Source organism: Suncus etruscus, chromosome 1, assembly GCF_024139225.1.
Source record: "Suncus etruscus isolate mSunEtr1 chromosome 1, mSunEtr1.pri.cur, whole genome shotgun sequence".
NCBI lineage: Eukaryota > Metazoa > Chordata > Mammalia > Eulipotyphla > Soricidae > Suncus > Suncus etruscus.
In genome coordinates, this window is record NC_064848.1 from 207,893,766 (window position 1) to 207,915,640 (window position 21,875).

The 21,875-nt window shown below is 49.8% G+C and overlaps 1 protein-coding gene across 1 annotated transcript; it reads left to right on the top strand.

Annotated features, from left to right (window-relative positions):
• Positions 1–1,468: 1,468 nt before the first annotated feature.
• Positions 1,469–14,208, top strand: LOC126001522 (ketosamine-3-kinase-like). Its single transcript, XM_049768815.1, is given in 12 exon segments — positions 1,469–1,519; positions 4,229–4,561; positions 4,563–4,607; positions 4,610–4,661; positions 9,718–9,871; positions 10,488–10,579; positions 12,776–12,785; positions 12,787–12,856; positions 13,387–13,407; positions 13,409–13,465; positions 13,467–13,511; positions 13,700–14,208. Coding segments are annotated over 12 exon segments (1,347 nt in total). The 3' UTR covers positions 14,117–14,208.
• The last annotated feature ends 7,667 nt before the right edge of the window (positions 14,209–21,875 follow it).

Consider the following 21,875-nt stretch of genomic DNA (forward strand, 5'->3'; position numbering starts at 1 on the left):
ACACCGGGATTCGAACCAACCACCTTTGGTCCTGGATCGGCTGCTTGCAAGGCAAACGCCGCTGTGCTATCTCCGGGCCTCTTTCTTTCTTTCTTCTTTCTTTCTTTCTTTTCTTTCTTTCTCCTTCCCCCTCCCTCCCTCCCTCCCTCCCTTCCCTCCCTCCCTTCCTTCCTTCCTTCCTTCCTTCCTTCCTTCCTTCCTTCCTTCCTTCCTGTTTTTGGGTCTTACTTGGCATTACTCAGGGGTTCCTCCAGGCTCGCTCTATGTTCAGAAATTACTCCTGGCAGGCACAGTGGACTATGGGATGCCGTGGATCAAACCCGGATCAGTCACATGCAAGACAAATGCCCTATCTGCTTTGCTATCGCATCGTGCCCCCCTGAAGAACACTTATTAATGTTCTTTCCTTAAAGACGGGCAACAATGTTGGTATGGGGGGGGGGGGCACCAGGACCAGACCCAGTGGATCCTGCAGTGCAGAGGAGGCATGTCAGGGGCTCGTTTTCTGTCACTTGAACTAACCTCCCAGACTCTCTTAATTTGCTTCTTTTTTCTCTGATGTTCAAATATAAATAGATGGAGGGGTTCACATTTCCCCCCAAAGTCAGGCACTTGCACACGCCAATTAATTCTTCCTAGTGACTCCCCTCCCATGAGAAGTAAATAGAGAGCGAACAGCTGAGCAATTTTGCGCTGGTATATTTGGGGATGACTCACAAGGTGCCAGTTGTTCTGTCGTAGAAAGAATCTATTTTAAAGCAAAACCCCATGGGTACCCCCACTAAAGAGGAGCAGAGCAGCACAGAAAAAAAAAATCCATTTCAAGTGGAATTCAAGAGGCCAGAGAGGGAGCTCAAAGGTTTGCTGGAGCTGAAGCACGTGCCTTGCACATGAGAGGCCGGGCATGCGGAACCTGGCAGTGTAGGTCCTAGGAGCAACCCTGGGCACTGCGTCTGCGTCGGAGTGTCCTAGATCACCAGGACCAAAAGAAACACGAGAAGAATATATGGAAAGCAGGTTTCCAGGCTGAAGGTAGCTCAGTGGTCGAGCACTTTCCCTCCTTGCTGGTTTGACCTTCAGCATCGCACCTGGAAGCTGGCTCCCTGTACCCATGACCAGGGTAGCACTTGTCCTACATTGGCCCACCCACTCCCGAATTGCACCCATTTCCAGTGGGGTGCCACCTACATCCTGAGTCCTGCCCACCCCCAAGTTGGGAAACCCACCCAAATGGAATCACCCCTCACGATAGGCCCCTACTTCGAGTACACAAATAAAGGACTATTGGCGGGACCTGAGCAGAACAACCTCCTGGGAAGTGGGCACAGCTGGACTCAGAATACGTAGACACCTTTTTTTCCAACACCACCCAGCCCCCAGACACCTTTTGGGACTTGCATGAGCGGATTATGGCTTGCCTGGGCTGGTGAGGCCCACTGTTTCCCAGTCGAGGGGCATGGGAGCCAGCATGCGAGCACAACACTGGTCACTGGAAGCCCATGACATTGGCCCCGTTTCTGTGAGAAGTCCTGGCTTGTGCGGCTTCACAGCTGCTGGAGGAAGTCACAGTGGCACAGGTGTAAGCGATTTGCAGGACAACGGTCATTGGCATCCTCTGGACTCATGCCTTCATAAATGAGTCTTCGTTGAATGAGACTCTGATACCCCATCACATAGATTTCTTATTGTTCTCTTGTTCTTTTTTTTTCTTTCTTCTTTTCTTTCTTTTTTCTTTTTTGGTTTTTTGGGGTCACACCATGGTGTTGCTCAGGGGTTACTCCTGGCTATCTGCTCAGAAATAGCTCTTGGCAGGCGACGGGGGACCATATGGGACACCGGGATTCGAACCAACCACGTTGGTCCTGGATCGGCTGCTTGCAAGGCAAACGGCCGCTGTGCTATCTCTCCGGGCCCTCTTATCTTTTCTTTTTCTTTTCTTTTTTTGTGGGGTGGCCACACCCTGGTGGTGCTCAAGGATTACTCCTGGCTCTGTGCTCAGAAATCGCTCCTGGCAGGCTCGGGGACCAAATGGGATGCAGAGAATCCAGACTGAGTTCATCCTGGGTTGGCAAGCATAGCAAGGCAAAAGCCCTACAGCTGTGCTATCACTCTAGCCCCATCGTTCTCATTTCTGATCATTCACTTTTTCTCCCCCTCTGTTTGTTTGGTGGTGGCCTGTGGTTGTGGTGGACCAGTGGCTGCAGGTCTGACTGCTGGCACACTCAGCCATGGTTGTTCACTGAGGACTGCAGTGGTGAGATATACACTGCAGGGTTTTTGCTCCCTGTGACCGCATTCCTGCTGCTTGTGTCAAACAGCATTTCAGTGTGGTGCTTTGCTAGGATACGGGTGACTATGTGACACCAGGATTATAAGGCAGAGAGCAGCAATAGCAAATCTGCCATGGTCAGTGCATGAGGCAGAACTGGGGGGTTCAAACTTGAGGCCTGCATGGTGAGTGAAGTCGCAAGGACCATGCCACTGGTTTACCTCTGGCCCCCCAACTAAGCAGTTTGACTTCTTTCCAGGTTTTGGGCCTCACCGTGGTGCTCAGTGCATAGTTCATGGCTTTGGGCTTAGGAATCACCCTGGCTGAATTCATGGGATCCTATGTGGGTACTGGGGGTCAGGTCATGTACAATGGCAAGTTCCTTACATGCTGTACAACCAACTATTACCCTCTCTCCCCAATTTCTTCCTAGCTCACCTGGTGAGGGAAACCCTTCCACTGCTGGGTAGGAGTCTGGTGGTTGGTAATTAAGGCTTGAGGAAAGGGTAACAAGGAAATTCAGCAAGATTCAGCAAGAAGCCTCAGGAAGAGGCAGGAATAAGAGATGAGGGACGGTTGGTTGCAGAGAGGGCTGCTTAGCTTAGAAGCCACACATAGTGGTTAGAGCCTTATAATAAAAGCTTCATATCTCCTGTACTTCTACTGACTGCTTGTGGATCATTTCCTCACCCTTATCCTGAACCCTCAGACCCACCAGGCAAAAGAAGGTGCAGGTGCCTGGCTGAGAAAGGCCCTCACCATCCATCCACCATCATCCAACCATCCAGGACTGTTATTATTATTTTTGTGTGGTGTGTGGTTTTTGGGTCACATCGGTAGTGCTCAGGGGTTATTTCCTGGCTCCGATGCTCAGAAATTGCTCCTGGGCAGGCTCGGGGGACCATATGGGGACGCCGGATTCGTAACCGATGACCTTCTGCATGAAAGGCAAACGCCCTTACCTTCCATGCTATCTCTTCGGCCCCAGGACTGTTATTATTTTAACACATCAACGCTCCTGTCAAAAAATGAAGTAATAAAGTAGTTTTCTTTGGTTTGTCTGGGCCAGGGCCGTGGTTACCCCTGGCTCTGCGCGCAGAAATCACTCCTGGCAGGCTGGGGTGGGGGGGCCTGATGGGATGCTGGATCGAACCTGGGGTGAGCTGCGTGCAAGGGCAAGCGCTCTCCCCGCCCTGCTGATCACTTCTGCCTAAGAATGAAGTAGTTTGGGGCCGGGCGGTGGCGCTGGAGGTAATGGTGCCTGCCTTACCTGCGCTAGCCTAGAGACGGACCGCGGTTCGATCCCCGGCGTCCCATATGGTCCCCCCAAGCCAGGAGCGACTTCTGAGTGCATAGGCCAGGGAGTAACCCCTGAGGCGTCTACCGGGTGTGGCCCAAAAAAACCAAAAAAAAAAAAAAAATGTTTAAAAAAAAAAAAAAAAAGAAAGCCTATTTAAAAAAAAAAAAGAAAAAAAGAATGAAGTAGTTCGATAAGATACCAGGGGCCGAGCGAACAGTGGGCAGGCACTTCCAGCCTTGCACTCAGCCAAACCCAGGGCTTAATCCTGGGGCATTCCGTACAAGTCAGTTCCCAAGCACCGCCAGGTAGTGAGCCCTGAGCACCAGAGCTGTCTCCTCCTGTTCCTGAAGAGATCAAGAGACGGCATTATACTTGTGGATCTGAAGCTGGACCAGGAGAAGCCAGGATCCAAAGGGGCCGCCAGTGGGCCGGGAGAGAGAGCATGAAGTGAGGCGTTGGCCTTGCATACAGAAGGAAGGTGTGGTTCGAATCCCTGCATCCCACAGGGTTCCCCGAGCCTGCCAGGAGCGATCTCTGAGCGCCGCCGGGGTGTGACCCGAAAACCAAGAAACCAAAAAAAAAAAAAAAAGCCGCCAGAGGCTGCTTTTGCTCTGGGGACGGCTGCAAACAGCCTCCACTCACCCCAACGCTCCTGTTAGCCCGCCGGGCGCCAATCCGCGGCTTTATACTCGGCGCTAACCCCGCCCCCGACGTCAACAATCTCGCGGCCCAATCACAGCGCGGTCTCCGCGGGCCCAGGCCCGCCTCCACGTAATCCGTGGGCGGTGCCCGTCACGTTCGCCCCGCCGCGCCGCGCCTCTCCGCCCACCCAATCCCCGAGCGCGCCCGCGGCCTCGGTCCCGCCCCCTCCCGCGCCCCGCCCAATCAGCGTCCGCCCCTTTCGCGGCGGGCCGGGCCGGGCCGGGCCGGCGTCCCCGCTTCGGCAACATGTGGAGGCGCTGCTGAAGCAGGCGCTGGGCTGCGGCTCCGTGAAGGGCCACCGGCCACTCGGGGGGCGGCTGCATTAGCCAGGGCCAGGAGCTACGACACGGGACCGAGGGCGTGTGTTCGTGAAAGTGAACCCGAAGGCGGGAGGGTCAGGGCCGCGGCGGGGCGGGCGGGCGGAGCTGCAGGCCGGGTCAGGTTCGGGTGGGGTCGTGGGTCTGGGGTCGGGGCCCGAGGTGTCTGGGATTCGGGTCCTGCCCGGGATGCGGTCAGGGTTCGGGTCTGGTGGGGCCGACCTGTTTCTGGTCAGCTTCTGAGGCGTGCAGGTTCTGGGGTTCCCAGCCTGGCCTCGGGCCTGAGTCAACAGCCTCGGGGTCACGGACCCCACTGTGCCCCAACATCATCAAGGGCGGCGGGCCCGTGGTGATGAGGATCTCCGAGTCGAGGGTCCAAGTGTGGGTTGGGATGTGGTTGCACTGGGCACCCCCCGGAGCCTTCGGTGGTCCCTGATCCTATGTTCCTGTCTTGAACCCTCTTCCTGAGTGCTGTTCCCTGTTCCCCTTTTCCAGGCCTTGGTCCCTGACCCTCTGACTGTCCCCTTACCCCGCTTGGTCCCTACTTTTGTCCTTGATCCTTCTTTGCTGCCGGAACCCTCCCCATCCTTTGCTTTTCATGTCCCATGCATCTACTGTCCCTGACCCCCTCTGTCCCTCACCCCTATCTCTAATCCCCCTCTGACTCCTGTCTCTGACAACCACCATCCCAGGGGGACGTAACAATAGCACAGGTGGGTAGGGCATTTATTTGTCTTGCATACAGCTGACCCAAGTTCAAATCCCCCAGCATTCCATATGGACCCCTGATTTTGCTAGGTGTAAATTCTGAGCACAGAACCAGAAGTAACCTCTGAGTACCACTGGATGTGGCCCCAAACCTGAAATCAAAACCAACACCCACATTCTCTAACCTCCTTAATTACCCATTTTCATCCACAATCTCCCTCTGAACACATCCCTGACCCCCCCTGTCCCAATACTCACTGTCTCTCTGTCTCTGACTCTCATTCCTAAATGACACCCTCTGTTCTCTGACCATCCCACCCCATTCCTAACCCTCCTGTCCCAGCACCCATTGTCCCAATCTTGCTGTCTATGGTTCCCCCTCTTCTCCCCATCACTCCCACTCCTCTGTCCATGACCACCTTCTGTCCCTTGGCCCCCCACAGCATCATGGAACAGGATTGGGCCTGACCTTGTTCCAGATAGGGAAGGAGACTCACCCTCCTCCTCAGGGTGCCTGGACTGATAACCACGCAGATCGCCAGCACACCCTGAGGTGTGGCCAAGTGCCATGTCTATGGGGTGCCACACACCCTCCAGAGTCTCTGCCTTAGTGTTGGTGCCATGCTATTCTCTGAGAAACGCCCTTCTCCTACCTATGCTTTGCAGAAGGGATAGAAAGTGGATCCCATTACTCAGATGTGAGCTCTCTGGAGTGTTGCCCTGGGGCTCCCTTCAAAGGGAGCTACCAGCAGTCCCCTGGATGTCCCCTTCCTGGCTGTTGGTGCTTCTATTAGGGGTGGCTCTGCTTTTCCCTTTCATATGACTTCCCTCCCTGTCCTGTTTGTATTTCACCAGTCACAGGCAATAGCAAGTCACTTGTAATAAAACCAAATCTCAGTGTGGATTATAAGGGAACCAAGTATTATTATAGATAAAATGGATACACTTAGTTATGCAGTGCTTGTTGAATACTTTTCTGCTACTATTATTTGGGTATTTTTGTTGTTCTTTTGTCTTTTTGGGGGCTACATCCAGAGATACTTGGGAGTAAACTTCTGACTTTATACTTAGGAATTACTTCTGGGTGGTGCTCAGGGGATCATTTTCGGTGCCAGGGATTGAACCTTGTCAGCCAAGTGTAAGGCACCCTACCTTCTGTACTATATCTCCAGCTCCTGGGTTCTTTAACTTTTTTTTGGAGGGGGCAGAGGTAATCCACAGCAGTGATAGAGACTTGCCGTATTTTTTTTGCTCTGTAAGACACACCTGACCATAAGGCACACATAGGTTTTAGATGCTCTCCTCCCCTGAACTCGGGCTTCAGCTCCAGGTGGCATTCACTCCATAAGATGCACTTTGGGAGGGGAGTGTGGAGCATCTTATGGTATGAAGAATATGGTACTTGTCATGGCCTGCTTGGTCCAGACACTTAGGGAATCCTCGGGGGTCCCTCAGGAAAGTGGGGTGTGCAGGATTCGGCAATGAGAAACAGGTCGGAGACTCTGAAGTGGGGTTCTCATTCTGTTCCATTTATTCAATGTTAAAGCTGGAATACTTAATTTCTTGGCAAGGTATAATAATTGCAGACTATAACTGTTAGTTTTCACAAAATATCCAGGACTAGTTGCTCTTTTTTTTTTTTGGTTTTTGGTTTTTGGGCCACACCCGGTAACGCTCAGGGGTTACTCCTGGCTATGTGCTCAGAAGTTGCTCCTGGCTTGGGGGACCATATGGGACACCAGGGGGATCGAACCGCGGGTCCGTCCAAGGCTAGCGCAGGCAAGGCAGGCACCTTACCTTTAGCGCCTCCGCCCGGGCCCCACATAAGATTCTTAAAAGCAGTATTGTACTTAAAACAACAGGCTAGCTTATTTTTGCTATGTGTAAGACTCTTTTTTTTTTTGGTTTTTGGTTTTTGGGCCACACCCGGTAACGCTCAGGGGTTACTCCTGGCTATGTGCTCAGAAGTTGCTCCTGGCTTGGGGGACCATATGGGACACCAGGGGATCGAACCGAGGTCCGTCCAAGGCTAGCGCAGGTAAGGCAGGCACCTTACCTTTAGCACCCACCGCCCGGCCCCGACTAGTTGCTCTTTACCGACCCAGAGCAGCCTTCTGTGCTCCTCTGCTATCTTTGTCTGAAGTTTCTGCTAGCAATGTCAGTTTTTTCAGATACTGTTTTTTTTTTTTTTTACTCTTTTGGCCTTGTTCCAGTTCATGCATTCTGAGCTGAGGCCTGAAATATTAACCCTTAATATGACTGCACTTAGGCTAACAGCAAAGCTAAGTTTGAGGATTAATGCTTTTTTTTTTTTTGGTTATTGGGCCACACCCGGTAACGCTCAGGGGTTTACTCCTGGCTATGCGTCTCAGAAGTTGCTCCTGGCTTGGGGGACCATATGGGACACCGGGGGATCGAACCGAGGTCCGTCCAAGGCTAGCGCAGGCAAGGCAGGCACCTTACCTTTAGCGCCACCACCCGGCCCCGAGGATTAATGCTTTTATAAAGACTAATAAATAATTGCTTAAGCATACACAGCTGCTCCATGAGAGGGTGGGTTTTACAGAAATTTAAGTGGTCTTTAAGAGAGGCTCCCAAGAAAGGTCCCTAGGATGCTAGTGTAGTTATAGCTCAAATAATATTTATGTCACATCCCCTATCAGTTTCCTATTTCCTTGAGTGCCTCATGGACAGGCAGCCAGGGTCTCTTGATGGACTAATGCCCTCCCTTGTGGGTACAGGCAGCTAAGGCCTCTTGAGCTTGGGCCCTTCTTTAGGGTCAGAGTTCCTTACATACAGGTGGACGTGGCATTGGTGGATATGGCACTTACTTCAGGCCCTGTGCTCAGAGATCGCTCCTAGCAGTTTCTCAGCGTAGCATAGATGGTGTTAGGGGATTGAATGCAAGACAAATACCTAAACCCCTTAACCTTAACCTCTGGGTTAACCCTTACATTTTTTTTTGTTTTTGGTTTTGGTTTGTTTTTTTTTGGATTATTCCTAGCAGGGCTTGGGGGACTGTATGTGGTCCCAGGCATCAAACTATGTGCAACCCAAGTGCCCTACCTGCTGTACGATCTCTCTGGTCCTTTATTCCCCACCCCACCCCTTTTTATTAAGTTGCTGCCTGAGTTTGAACCCAGAATGTCCTAAATGTGGAACCTGACATCCTACCATCCATCTACATCCCTGTCTCTGGATTCTTTCTTCTTACCTTTTGTTTGTTTTGTTTGTTTGTTTGTTTGTAATGTTTTGGGGCTACACCTGACCAGGGATTACTTCTGGCTCTGTACTTAGGGAATCACTCTTAGTGGGCTTGGGGAAGCCATCTGAGATGCTGGGAATGGAACCCCAGATTAGCGGCAAGCAAGCAAATGCTCTAAGATCCACTGCACTTACTCCAGGTGTCCCTGGCTTCTTTTTCCTTATTTTGTAATCAAAATTCTTTTGGGGAGGAAGGCTTATCATTGGGGCTCACTTCTAGACAGTACAAAGGGGATCATGTGTTGCCAGGGAGAAAATCCAAGCTTCCTGCATACAAAACATATGCTTGACTTCTTATTTGATTTTTAGGATCACAGCTTGTGGTGCTCAAGATGTATTGCTGGCCTCAGTGTTCAGGGATTGCTCGAGGGTTAGGGGGCTGGAGGGCTGGGGATTGAATCTGGATCTAGCTGCTGGCAAGGCAAGTGCCGTAACACCCGGGCTATTGTGCTATCTCTCTGTACTATCTCTCGAGCCCCTTTGCTTAGCTCTTTGAACCATGTACTCACCCTACATTTTCTTTTGGTTAGTCTTAATCACTTCAGTCCTTTGATAGTAACACTTATTTTCTGGTTTGTTTCAGTACCAACTGGGTGAATTGTGTGAATAAACTGGCCATAGTATACAATGTTTGCTGATAATGTGGCAAAAAAAATTCTTTATGCTTTATCTTTTAGAAGCCTTTCAGACTTTTTTTTGGGGGGGGCATACCCAGCAGTGCTCAGGGCTTACTCCTGGCTCTGCACTCAGAAATCACTCCTGGCAGGCTTGGGGGACCAAATAGGATGCCAGAATTGAACCTGGGTTCGTCCTAGGTTGGCTGCATGCAAGGCAAACACCTTACCTCTGTGCTATTCTCCAGCCCCAGTCTTCCAGATGTCTAGGACTATTAGATGTGCAGTCAGAATGGCCTTTGTTTGTGATTATATTGCTCAAGAAACTAAATCTGGGGCTGGAATGATAGTACAAAGGTTCAGGCTCTTTCCTCGCATGTGGTTGAGACCACAGTCTGGTTTGATTCCTAGTATCATACACTATTCCCCAAGTACCACTAGGTATGATCCTTGAGCACTGCTGGGTGTAGATTCCTCCTCAACCCCCAACAAATACCATCTCAAGAGCTAGAAATTTTCCCTCCTCTTCATTATGTTTCTGACAGGCTAGAAGAATGTTTGAAGGGGAGATGGCAAGTTTGACTGCCATCCTGAAGACAGGCACGGTGAAGGCACCCAAGCCCATCAAGGTCCTTGATGCTCCTGGAGGTGGCAGCATGCTGGTGATGGAACACGTGGACATGAAGTATCTGAGCACGTACGTTTTTGGCACCGTCGTCAGACTTGACTTAGGTTTTCCTCTTGAATGGTCTCGTCGGGACTTAGGTTTTTTCTCTTGAATGGTCTCTTCATACTGTGAGCTTATATTTGGGAGTAAGTGTATCTTGAGAAATGTGATATAAAGTTCATTTGACTCCATAGGTTAGATATTCTGCAGATCAAAACACACAGGAAAGAAATCTTTCAGGGGCTTGAAAGACAGTACAGCGGGTTGGGTGCTCGCCTTGCATATGGCCAACCCAGGTTCAATCCCTGTCAACCCATTTGGTCCCCTGAGACTTACCAGGAATGATCCCCTGAGTACAGATCCAGGAGTAAGCCCTAGGGACAGCAGGGTGTGGCACAGAAACCAAACAGGGCAAAAGAAAAAAAGGGATCACGGATGGGGATGAGGCTGTAACACAAGTGAAAATATGAAAGACCTTCAGATTATTAGCATCCTTCATCCCCCTTCATCCAAGCCCCCACTTGTTTACCAAAATAGACTATATCCTTGTAATGTTTGCCCTACTTTATATGGCCTGAGGACCTTTCAGAGGGATGTATCCCCACAACTTGAGTGCCAGGTATTTAAGCTCATTTTGCTTCCACAGTCATGCTGCGAAGCTTGGAAGCCAGCTGGCAGATCTACACCTAGAGAACAAGAAACTTGGAGACACGCTCCATAAGGAGGCCAGCACAGTGGGTATGGACTGTGGGTTGGAGGGACCCCCACTGAGAGGATCTTGAGCAGCAGCGATGTTGCTAAGGGATTCACCTGTGTTGATACCGAGGAAAAGGATATGCCAACCCCAAGGCTACGTGATTGGGTGCAGTGAATACTGAATGTGAGTGTCATGTTGTTACAGATGTACTTGAAAGAAAGGAACTAGTGCCTGAACCCATCAATTAAGCTCTTTTGCCTCTCACTACCCTGAAACAAAAGCTATTATGGTAACAAGAGACAGTTCAAAGGACTGGAGCTCATGCTTTGCATGGATGGAACTTAAATTTGGTCCCAGACATTGCATTGGTCTCCCATGCCCCATGAGGAATAACCAGGGACTAGCCCCTGTACATCAGAAACCAAAAGAAAGAATGCTATTAGAGTTTTTCTGCTCTTTGTACAGAACCTTTTTTCCTAAGAACCTGACAATAAAAGTCTTTACATCTGACCTTTCTACAGCTTAGTATGTATTAGCATTGATATTCTTGCAATATTTTCATCCTCTGACACTTGATAATCAAAGTGTGTGGCCATAAGGTAACTCTGCCTGGCAGATCATTGCAAACCTCCTGTTCGATTGCCCATGCAGTAAGAAGTTACCTCTTTCAGAAGACCCCAGTCTCTGACCCTACAAGGAATGTTGTGGAGACAGATCTGTAGGATCACACATCCTGTATCTTGTTCAGTTCTTCACAACTTGCTTTAACTATGGGGAACTGCAAAGGATGAAAACTATCAAAGGACTATAGTTTTTATTTTGGGAGAAGGGGTCAGGACACTCTGATATGCTCAGGAACCTACTCCTGACTCTAGCGCTCAGGAATATCTTCTGTGTTGCTCAGGGGATCATAATGTAATGTGCCCCAAACCAGGGTTGGCTACATGTAAAGCAAGTACCTTAAACCCAGTGATATTGTTCCAGCCTACTACAATCTATTTTTTCCAATGAAAATAAAAAGCTAGCTACTGAAAACATTCTTTTTTTTTTTTATTTTTTATTTTTTTTTATTTATTTTGGGTCACATCCCATGACACTCATGGGTTACTCCCTGGTTATACGCTCAGAAATTGCTTCTGGCTTGGGGGACCATATGGGATGCTGGGGATTGAACCATGGTTTGTCCTACGTTGGCTTGTGCAAGGCAAATGCCTTACCACTTGCGCCACTGCTCTGGCCTCTGAAAATATTTTTGTTAAAGTTCTGCCCGTATCCCCTTCCCTTCATTGTTGTTGCTATGATTGCAAAGTCCAGGGATTGCCCATCTGATGTGGTGCTTGAGCACTTGTCCATGATGCTTACTAAGGTTTACACCCTCCTGTGTGGTGCTCACATGCTGGCTAGAACTGTACCCTTAGTGAAGCACATAGTTTTTGTTTTGTTTGTTTTGTTTTGTTTTGTTTTTTGGGCCACACCCATTGACGCTCAGGGGTTACTCCTGACTATGCGCTCAGAAGTTGCTCCTGGCTTGGGGGACCATATGCGATGCCGGGGGATCGAACCGCGGTCCGTCCTAGGCTAGTGCAGGCAAGGCAGACACCTTACCTCTAGCGCCACTGCGCCGGCCCCAGCATAGTTATTCTTGTGCTGCTCTGTGGGGTCAATGCTACTTGGACACACACTAGCCCGGCCAGGGTACTCACATCAAGCTGTGGTGCTTGCCAGGGATTGTAACCCTGCTATGCTGTTACACCCACTGTATGGTCAGAAATGGCACTTATACTGGAAGGATCAGACTCCAGAGCTGCTGGATCGTAGTCAGCATAGTCAGCATATCTGGGGATCTGAACTGGGGACCATGCATTTACAAGACACCACTCTAGGCATTGTGCTGTTCTTCTGGGCCCTACAAAACTGATCCCAACCCAGGGTATCTGGGTTGATTTTTCCCTTTTCTTTTGGAGTTGGCATTGATGCTTTGCTGGGATCCTCAGGAGTAGCTACTGAAAAGGTGGGTCTGCCTGATTCTAAGTCCTCTGAAGCAGACTTGGTTCTGGGCCTGAAGACTATGGGAACCAGGCCTTCCCAGTCTCCAGATGAGGACACTGGGTAGAGAAGGTCCAGGTAATGCCACTGTTAGGCAACTGTGGGTTGTGAGAGCAGAGCTGTGAGCCGGCAGTGCTGGGAAACCTGGGAACAGGGAGTAAGTCAACTTTCTTGTTTCTTTCTGATCCAAGGAAAAGGTGGCCAGGTGGACACGTCCTTCCGTGGACAAGTTTGGGTTTGATGTTGTGACGTGCTGTGGATACCTCCCCCAGGTGAGTGACCTTTACCTTCCACTTCTCAGTCATGTTGTCTGCTTAGATACAGCTGAGGAAAGCGCATCTTGTCTCTTTTTTGGTGGGTCTTTTTTTTTTTTTTCGATTTTTGCATTTGATTTATTTATTCATTTATATTTTTGAAAGGGGGCATACCCGGTGATACTCAAGGCTTACTCCGGGCTCTGCTCTCAGAAATTACTCCTGGAGGGTCTGGAGAGATGGTACAGTGGCAATCCAGGATGGACCTTGGTTGGATCAATGATGTCCCATGTGGTCCCCTGAACCAGGAGCATTTGATTTCTGAGTGCATAGCCAGAAGTAACCCCTGAGCATCACCAGTTGTGACACCCCCCCCCCCCAAATAATTACTCCTGGATATGTTTTGGGGACCATATGGGATACTGGGGATTGAATCTGGGCTAGCCATGTACAAAGCAAACACTACCTAGTGTACTGTTGCTCCAGCCCCGCTCCCTTTTTCCTTTGCTAACTTATTTTGTTCGTTTGTTTCTGCCATTGTTGTCAAGGTCAATGACTGGCAGGAGGACTGAGGTGGCATTCTATGCCCGGCAGCGAATTCAGCCCCAAATGGACATGGTGGAAAAGGGGGTCAGGGGACAGAGAGGCCCGTGAGCTCTGGGCTGCTCTACAGGTGAGTGCCTGAAAGCCCGTAAGGGATGCCCCAAGGCAGGCGCTGCTTTGGTTGGGGTCTGACCAGCTAGGGAAGTGATTAATGTCCCTCCACACTGCCTGAGGAGTTCTACTCGGAATGTGTCTGCTTCCCTTCCCACATGCCAAATACGTTGTTCACTTTGTTGAGGCTTCCTTTCCTCCCTGCAGTTAAAGATCCCTGATCTGTTCCGAGATCTGGACATTGTCCCAGCCCTGCTGCATGGCGACCTCTGGGGAGGAAACGTAGCAGAAGATTCCTCTGGACCTATTATCTTTGACCCTGCTTCTTTCTATGGCCATTCAGAGTATGAGCTGGCAATAGCTGGCATGTTTGGGGGATTTAATAGCTCCTTCTACTCTGCCTACCACAGCAAGATCCCCAAGTCCCCGGGATTTGAGAAGCGCCTTAAGTTATATCAGCTCTTTCACTATTTGAACCACTGGAATCACTTCGGGTCCGGGTATCGCGGCTCTTCTCTCAACATCATGAGGAATCTCCCTCAAGTGAATTCACATTTTCAGTGGAAGGCCACTGGGTATGGGAGTTCTTCCATTCCTTTATGCACCTGGGACGTTTTCAGCTGAACTAGAAAAGTATATAATATCTCAGAAAAAAGGCCTTACCATCCTAAAATTGTACATTTTGTTAGACTTCATGGCAGGTTAAAACACCACACTAGGGCGCCGGAGCAGTGGCACAAGCAGTAGGGCGTTTGCCTTGCATGCGGCCAACCCAGGACAGACCTGGGTTTGATTACCAGCATCACATATGGTCTCCCGAGCGTGCCAGGAGTGATTTCTGAGTCCAGAGCCAGGAGGAATCCCTGAGCGCTATTGGGTGTCACCCAAAAACCCAAGAGATAAAAAATAAAAACACCACACTAGAGGGGCCAAAGCAGCAATAGTAGAGTACCGTTCCCTGCCAGGAATAAGTCCTGATTACGATCAATGTGGCCCAAAACCAAAACCTAAATAACAAAAATCACACTACTAGAGATAGTACAGAGGATAAGATCTTTGCCTTGCACACAACCAACCTGGCATCCCCATATGGTTCCCTGAGCACTACCAGGAATGATTTCTGACTACAGAGCCAGGAGTAACCCCATAACATTGCTGGATGTGGCCCAAAAACAACAAACAAAAAAGCAAACCAGAGGGCCAGAGAGGAAGCATAGAATAAAGTGTTTGCTTTGTATGTAGCCAATCTCAGTTTGGAGCCCAGCACCAAAGATGGTGTCCTAAGCATTATAGTTCCTGAGAACCCACAGGGTGTGGTCTAAAGCCAACCCCACCCCCAAAAGAAACCAGACAGGATACGTGATGTGAGCAGAGGGTATGTATGAGGTTGGTGTACATGAACCCACCACCATCTACCCGAGGCAGAGAGGGAATATGGGTTTTTGGACACTGGCCAGTCACTGCTGCCAAAGATCCTTTTCTGTAAACAGCCGATATTCGGGATGATGCATCTTGATGGGTAAGTCTAGGTCTAGGCATATTAACTGTGTCCAAATGTCTTAAAATGGCCAATTTCAAAATGGAGCTCATTCCCCTTGTTCTGTGTTACCTCTTCCTCAGAATGAATGAGCAGACCAGGAAACTAATTCTGAGGTGACCAAATTGTTCCTCGGGGCATCTGCAGTAAACTGGGACCACTGACTCGCTCTGGGGAGTACCTGTCTTGTCTGCTATTTTCTAAAGCTTGGCTAGTCTTTCTTTGAAACATTTAAGGCCTATGCCCATCTTGTTTTTGTCTTCAGTTTTGCATTAATAAGAAATAGTCATAAATATAGCACAGTGGCGTTTGCCTTGCAAGCAGCCAATCCAGGACCAAAAGTGGTTGGTTCGAATCCTGGTGTCCCATATGGTCCCCTGTGCCTGCCAGGAGCTATTTCTGAGCAGACAGCCAGGAGTAACCCCTGAGCACCGCTGGGTGTGACCCAAAAACAAAAAACAAAAAAAGAAATAGTCATAAATAGCATTAGATTAATAAATTTCACATAAAAATTTATTTTATTTTATTTTATTTTATTTTTATTTTTTTTTTTTTTGGTTTTTGGGCCACACCCGGTAACGCTCAGGGGTTACTCCTGGCTATGCGCTCAGAAGTCGCTCCTGGCTTGGGGGACCATATGGGACGCTGGGGGATCGAACCTCGGTCCGTCTCCTAGGCTAGCGCAGGTAAGGCAGGCACCTTACCTCCAGCGCCACCGCCCGGCCCCTCACATAAAAATTTAATACATTTTCTGTGGTTTCAAAAATTAGTAGACTGTGTCTCCTCTCCCTCATTTAAATTTTAAGTCTGAGTTTGTCAAGACACTTCTGTTGTGTATTGTATCAATAAAGAAATACAACTGTTGTGTCCTGGAAGAATAAACTTTTATTCTGTGATTCCATTCAGTAAAAAACAGCATTTCAAAAGAGGGGCAGCATCTCCCTCTGAGAAGTGCCTCGTGTCAGTTTCAGCCATCAGTAACTAGTGTTGTGACTGGACTGGTCCTTGTGGCTCTTCTTAGGATCCCAGAAGGCTTTCGGCAATAACCATCAGGAAACTTGGAAGAACAGAGCATGTCAATTATAAGAACTGGAAGTCACAGGGCACACTGACTCGGTGTACCCAGACTTTGGTTCTGCTTTACCGGGGTTAAGAGTGGAGGTTGAGGGCCCGGAGAGATAGCACAGCAGCATTTGCCTTGCAAGCAGCCGATCCAGGACCAAAGGTGGTTGGTTCGAATCCCGGCGTCCCATATGGTCCCCCGTGCCTGCCAGGAGCTATTTCTGAGCAGACAGGCCAGGAGTAACCCCTGAGTACTGCCGGGTGTGGCCCCAAAAACCAAAAAAAAAAAAAGAGTGGAGGTTGAGGGGTCAGAAAGATAGCATGGAGGTAAGGCGTTTGCCTTTCATGCAGAAGAACAGTGGTTCGAATCCCAGTATCCCATATGGTCCCCTGTGCCTGCCAGGGGCAATTTCTGAGCCTAGAGCCAGGAGTGACCCCTGAACGCTGCCAGGTGTGGCCCAAAAACCAAAAAATAAATAAAAAGTGGAGGCTGTGTGATAATTATTTACTTGGTGGATTTAAAATACAAGTGTCTGGGTCTGGAGTGATAGCACAGTGGGTAGAAGGTTTATCTTGCACATGGCTGACCCAGGTAGTATCCCATATGGTCCCCTGAGCTGGCCAGGTGTAACCCCTGAGTGCAAAGCTAGGAGTAACCCCTGTGTGCTGCCGGTTGTGCCTACCTCCAAAGAAAACCCAAAAAAAAGTGTCTGGAGAGACAGCACAAAGGGGCTAGAGTGCATTTTTTGTTTGTTTTGGGCCACACCCGGTGATGCATAGGGGTTACTCCTGGCTGTATGCTCAGAAATCACTCCTGGCTTGGGGGGAACCACGTATGGAACAGTGGTCCATCCTAGGTTAGGGCATGCAAGGCAACCTTACCACTTGCAACATGACTCCGGCCCCTAGAGTGCATATTTTGCATGGAGTCGCAGGTCTAAGTCCAAATGGCTCTCCTGGGCACTTTGGGGAGTGAACCCCAAGTTAAGCCACCAGGTATGGCCCTCAAGCACCTGCAAATAAAATATGAGTTGGAATTTAAGATTTGGGAAGAGAGAGAAGAAAAAAAGGACCAAAAATAAACCTTAAAACAGCTCAGGGACCGAAGCGGTGGTGCAAACGGTAAGGCGTTTGCTTTGCAAGCAGTTAACCTAGGACGGGCCACGGTTCGATCTCCCAGTGTCCCATATGGTCCCCCAAGCCAGGAGCAATTTCTGAGCGCATAGCCGGGAGTAACTCCTGAATGTCACCAGGTGTGGCCCAAAAACCAAAAAAAGTAAATAAAAATAAATAAAATAGCTCAAGCACAAGGTCCACCAATCCCCTTTATCTGGAGTAAGCAGGAGCTGTGGGTGGCTCCGTTCTGGATATTTGTCAGGCACTTTGCATTACATAAGAAAACTAACTGGAGGGGCTGAAGAGATAGCACAGCGGTAGGGCGTTTGCCTTGCACGGCAGCCAACCTGGATGGACTTAGGTTCATATCCTGGCATCTCATATGGTCCCTCAAGCCGGCCAGGAGCGATTTCTGAGCGTAGAGCCAAGAGTAACCCCTGAGCGCCATCGGGTGTGGCCCAAAAACAGACAACAACAAAATGGGGCCAAAGTGATAGTCCAGTGGGGAGGGTATTTGTCTTGTCCAGGGCCTACCTGGGTCCCCTGAGCACTGCCAGGAGTGGTTCCTGAGTGCAGAGCCAGGAGTAACCCCTGAGCAATGCTGGATGTGGCCCCCTCAAAAAATCTATCAGACTTGTTTAAAATAGGACCAGAGAGATAGCATGGAGGTAAGACATTTGTCTTGCATGCAGAAGAACAGTGGTTCGAATCCCAGCATCCCATAGGGTCCCCCAAGTCTGCCAGGAAAAATTTCTGAGCATAAAGCCAGGAGTAACCCCTGAGCACTGCTGGGTGTGACCCAAAACAAGCAAAATCTATCAGACTCATTTAAAATATATTTCTTTTTCTTTTTTTTGGTTTTTGTCACATCCCCAAAAATCGTTCCTGGCTTGGGATTACTCCTGGTTCTGTGCTCAGAAGTTGCTCCTGGCAGGCTGAGGCTTTGGGATGCTGGGGTCCATCCTGTGTTGGTCATGTGCAAGGCAAATGCCGTACCACTCTGGCCCCTAAAGTATATTTCTAATATTTGAAGATATTAGAGGGCTGTGTATTCTGTCACCTGTTTGGGAAACAGTGAGGAAGACTATAGTCACTGAATAAGGGCTTAAGGGAAGAAGCCAATCAGTACTGCCAGACACGAGATAGGACTTTGAGCATACCAGGATTTGTGCTATGGGAGCCGATTGCTGATTCTCCTGTTGGCTTTTAGATTTTGTGTTACTGGCCAGGGCCCCACGAAGGAATTCAGAAGCAAGCAAATGCCTTGGGAATCTGGTTCTGAGGGAAGGGAGTGGGGTTGACCTGTCAAATCTGTTCTTTTTGTTTTGTTTTGTTTTTTTTAGGTTTTTGGGCCACACCCGGTGAAGCTCAGGGGTTACTCCTGGCTATGCGCTCAGAAGTCGCTCCTGGCTTGGGGGACCATATGGGAAACCGGGGGATCGGACCGCGGTCCATTCAAATCTATTCTTTTCTAGACTGGAACTGGCCAGGATTCCTGCTGGTTCACTTCCAGCCTGTCTCTGGGGAAGTGAAGCAGAAGCCAGATTAGTGTCTTATCTGTAATCGCTGTAACTTTGACACAAACCCACCTTCAGGTGTGCTGGGCTTGGGGATAGCCAGACCCAAGGACTTCCACCAAGATGATTCTGTTTTGAAAGCTTTTGGGGCCCATGACTGAGTGGTTTCCCTCTTTTGTAGGTTATTGTCTGAAGGAAATCCATAGGCACAGGTGGAATGGACTGTGTGTTGAGGGGATTCAAAATATGTCTTCATCTTATGCCTTTGTCATTTGTGTGTTGGGGGCAAGCAGAGAAAGCTCCTTTCTTGGACTCAGCTGTGGGCCCCACTGGTTCTAATTTCTGGAGGAGACCAGAGAGGCAATGCAGGGAAAAGGCACTTGCTTTGTGTGTAGGTGATCCAATTATCACAGTTGGGAACGACCCCTGACTCTGAGCAGACTCAGGAGTAGCCCCTGAGCACTGCTTGGGGGTATGTCCTCCCCCCACAAAAGTGAAAAAAAGTCAACTTTGTACCTAACTGTATTCATAACTATTATATCTAATTATATACGTATATGTGTGTGTGTGTATATATATATATATACCCAGAGGCCTCAGCTGCACCAGGAAGCTATGTTCATATGGGGTCCTGGACAGCACCTCTGAGGATGGGTCTTTCAGTCTGGAGGACCGGCTGCTTTTGGATTATCTGCCTGCTCAGCTAGCAGAAGTGGAGGGAGGATGAGGTTTGGACTTGGAGGTCCAATTTCAAGGGACACTTGTATGACTGGTCATGTCATATGTCTTGGCCACAGCTGGCTTTCTGTCCTTGCAGAGTGGCCTGCTGACACCTGAAGTAAAGGGAGATTAGGTTCCCTGGCCAAGGAGACAAATGGCAATGTTGTGCTTCGGAAGCACTGGGGAAATCTCAGAGATGAGGTCTTGGGGGCATGTGAACTTCTTTCTTACAGAAATTGTAATTTGGTATGAAAACTCATTCCCAACTGCTCCCCACACAAGTCCATTGTTCATCCATTGTTCAATGATTGGACTTTAGCCCCAACGCTTCTCAGCTGTGTCCTTGGAAATAAAGCAGAACTGGAACAGGTTTCTCTGCCTGAAACAGAAGAGACTGCCTGGGTACCTCTGTGAGCAGCATCTTCCAGTCTACAGGCATTGCACAGTGCTCAGACTGCTCCTTCCCCTGCATTTAGAAAAGCTTCTTGGGGTGTGGAGGAGGGAGGGCAGTTGCTTTGCATGTGGTGGATGCGGGTTTGATCCCTGGCATCCCATCAGGTCCCCTGAGCAATTCCTGAGTGCAGAGCCAGGAGTAACCCCTGAGCTGGATGTGGCCCAAAAACAAAAAATAAAAACATGTTTCCTGGAGTGTGGAGGCATAGTATAGTGGGGAGGGTGCTTCCCTTGCACAAGACTGACCTGGGTTCAATTTCTGCATTCTATATGGTCTTCCAAGCCCACCGGGAATAATTTCTGAGTGCAGAGCCAAGAGTAACTCCTGAACACTACTGGGTGTGGTCCAAATACCCCTCCCCAAATTTTTTTGAGGCCAAGAGATAGTACAGTGGGGAGGGTCTTGTTTGCACACGCTGTCCCTGACATCCATCATGTTTCCTGAGCCCACTAGTAGTTATCCCTGAGTACAAACCATGCCCTGCCAGATGTATCTCCAAAAGGAAACCAAACAAAAATACAATGTTTTTTGTGTGTGGAAGGAGGACAGGGCGGAGGGATAGTACAATGGATAGGATGCTTGTTTTCACATGGCTGACAGTTTTATCCCTGAACCCCCATCTGGCCTCCTGAGCACTGCTCAGGCATCATTCCCGAGTACAGAGCCAGGAGTAAATCCCAAGCACTATCAGGTGTGGTTCAAAATAAAACTAAAAAATGTTTCTGGGGCCAGGGAGTTGCCTCAGAGGACGAGGTTTCCTGTGAGGAGGCCCAGTTTGCTCCCTGGAACTGCATGGTCCCGAGCATCTCCCTCTCATGAGCCCCCCCCCCCCCTGCCAACAGAGCGAAATGAAATAAAAACAATTTTATTTTTTTCATGCTGAAGGTACCACCCAGTTTTGCCCTTAACAGGCTTAGCTGTCTCCCTACTCTGTGTCTCCGGTATCTCTACTCGTCCCTGTACTTTTCCCATTCTCTCCTTCCCTGTGGGCAGCAGAGGCAAATTCCCATTGCTTAGGGCTTCCTAGGTGTGAGCTTCCAAGCTCAGGCTGTGCACTGAGTGGGAACTTGCCCCCAAGTCCAAAAGCTGAGGCTCCAAGCAGCTGTTGAGGCCCAGGAGTTCAGAGGCCCCAGGTTCCCTGCTGCCCCGAGACTGAGGCTGAGGCCTTGAGTGCAGGGCAGTGTGAGGGTGCTTGTGTGCTGGAGACGCAGGCTGGGGCTACATGTGCAACGTTCTCTGAGACTCCGGAGTGACCTGAGAAGCTGGGAGACCCCAATTCCGGCACAGTGGGAGTCAGGTGATGTGTGATGCAGAATGTTAGTTAAGCAGGGGTTAAGGTGGCGGCGCCCAAGAGCGTGTGTGTGTGTGTGTGTGTGTGTGTGTGTGTGTGTGTGTGTGTGTGTGTGTGTGTGTGTGTGATTCTCACCGTTCTCTCGGTACTGCCGAGTCTGGCACGTCTCCCACCGGGGTGTGTGTCCCCACCCTCCATGTCTCCCTGTGAAAACGTCATCCAACAGCTGCTCGTGTGAGCACAAGTGCTCGTGGACACTTGCATATGCATGTGGAGGATGTTCTCTAGTGTCTCAGCAGACCGGAGGGTTTTGAGGCAGAACCGTCTCTCCAGAACAGTGGGCCCGGGGCTGACCTGGCCATGTCCCCCCCCTCCAGCTGCCTCAGAGCCCATTTGTTTGGAGGAGCTGAGGGAGGGTTTGAGATTTGTGCCTTCTGACACCCCCTTGTTAATGTGACTTCAAGGCTCTGCCGACAACCCAAAGAACGGGTGGGAGTTTCCTGACTGGGCTCTGAGGATCTCTGGCCTGGAGGCCACAGCCTCCCTTCACTAAAAGTCACCTGGACCCTGGATTGCTTCCAGCCGGGGCTGGTGCTGCCTCGGGCACCTTTGCAACCATGATTCTAGTTCTGGGAGAACCGGAGGACAGGACCTGGGCAAGGGGTTCGGCTCCCAGGACTGAGGAG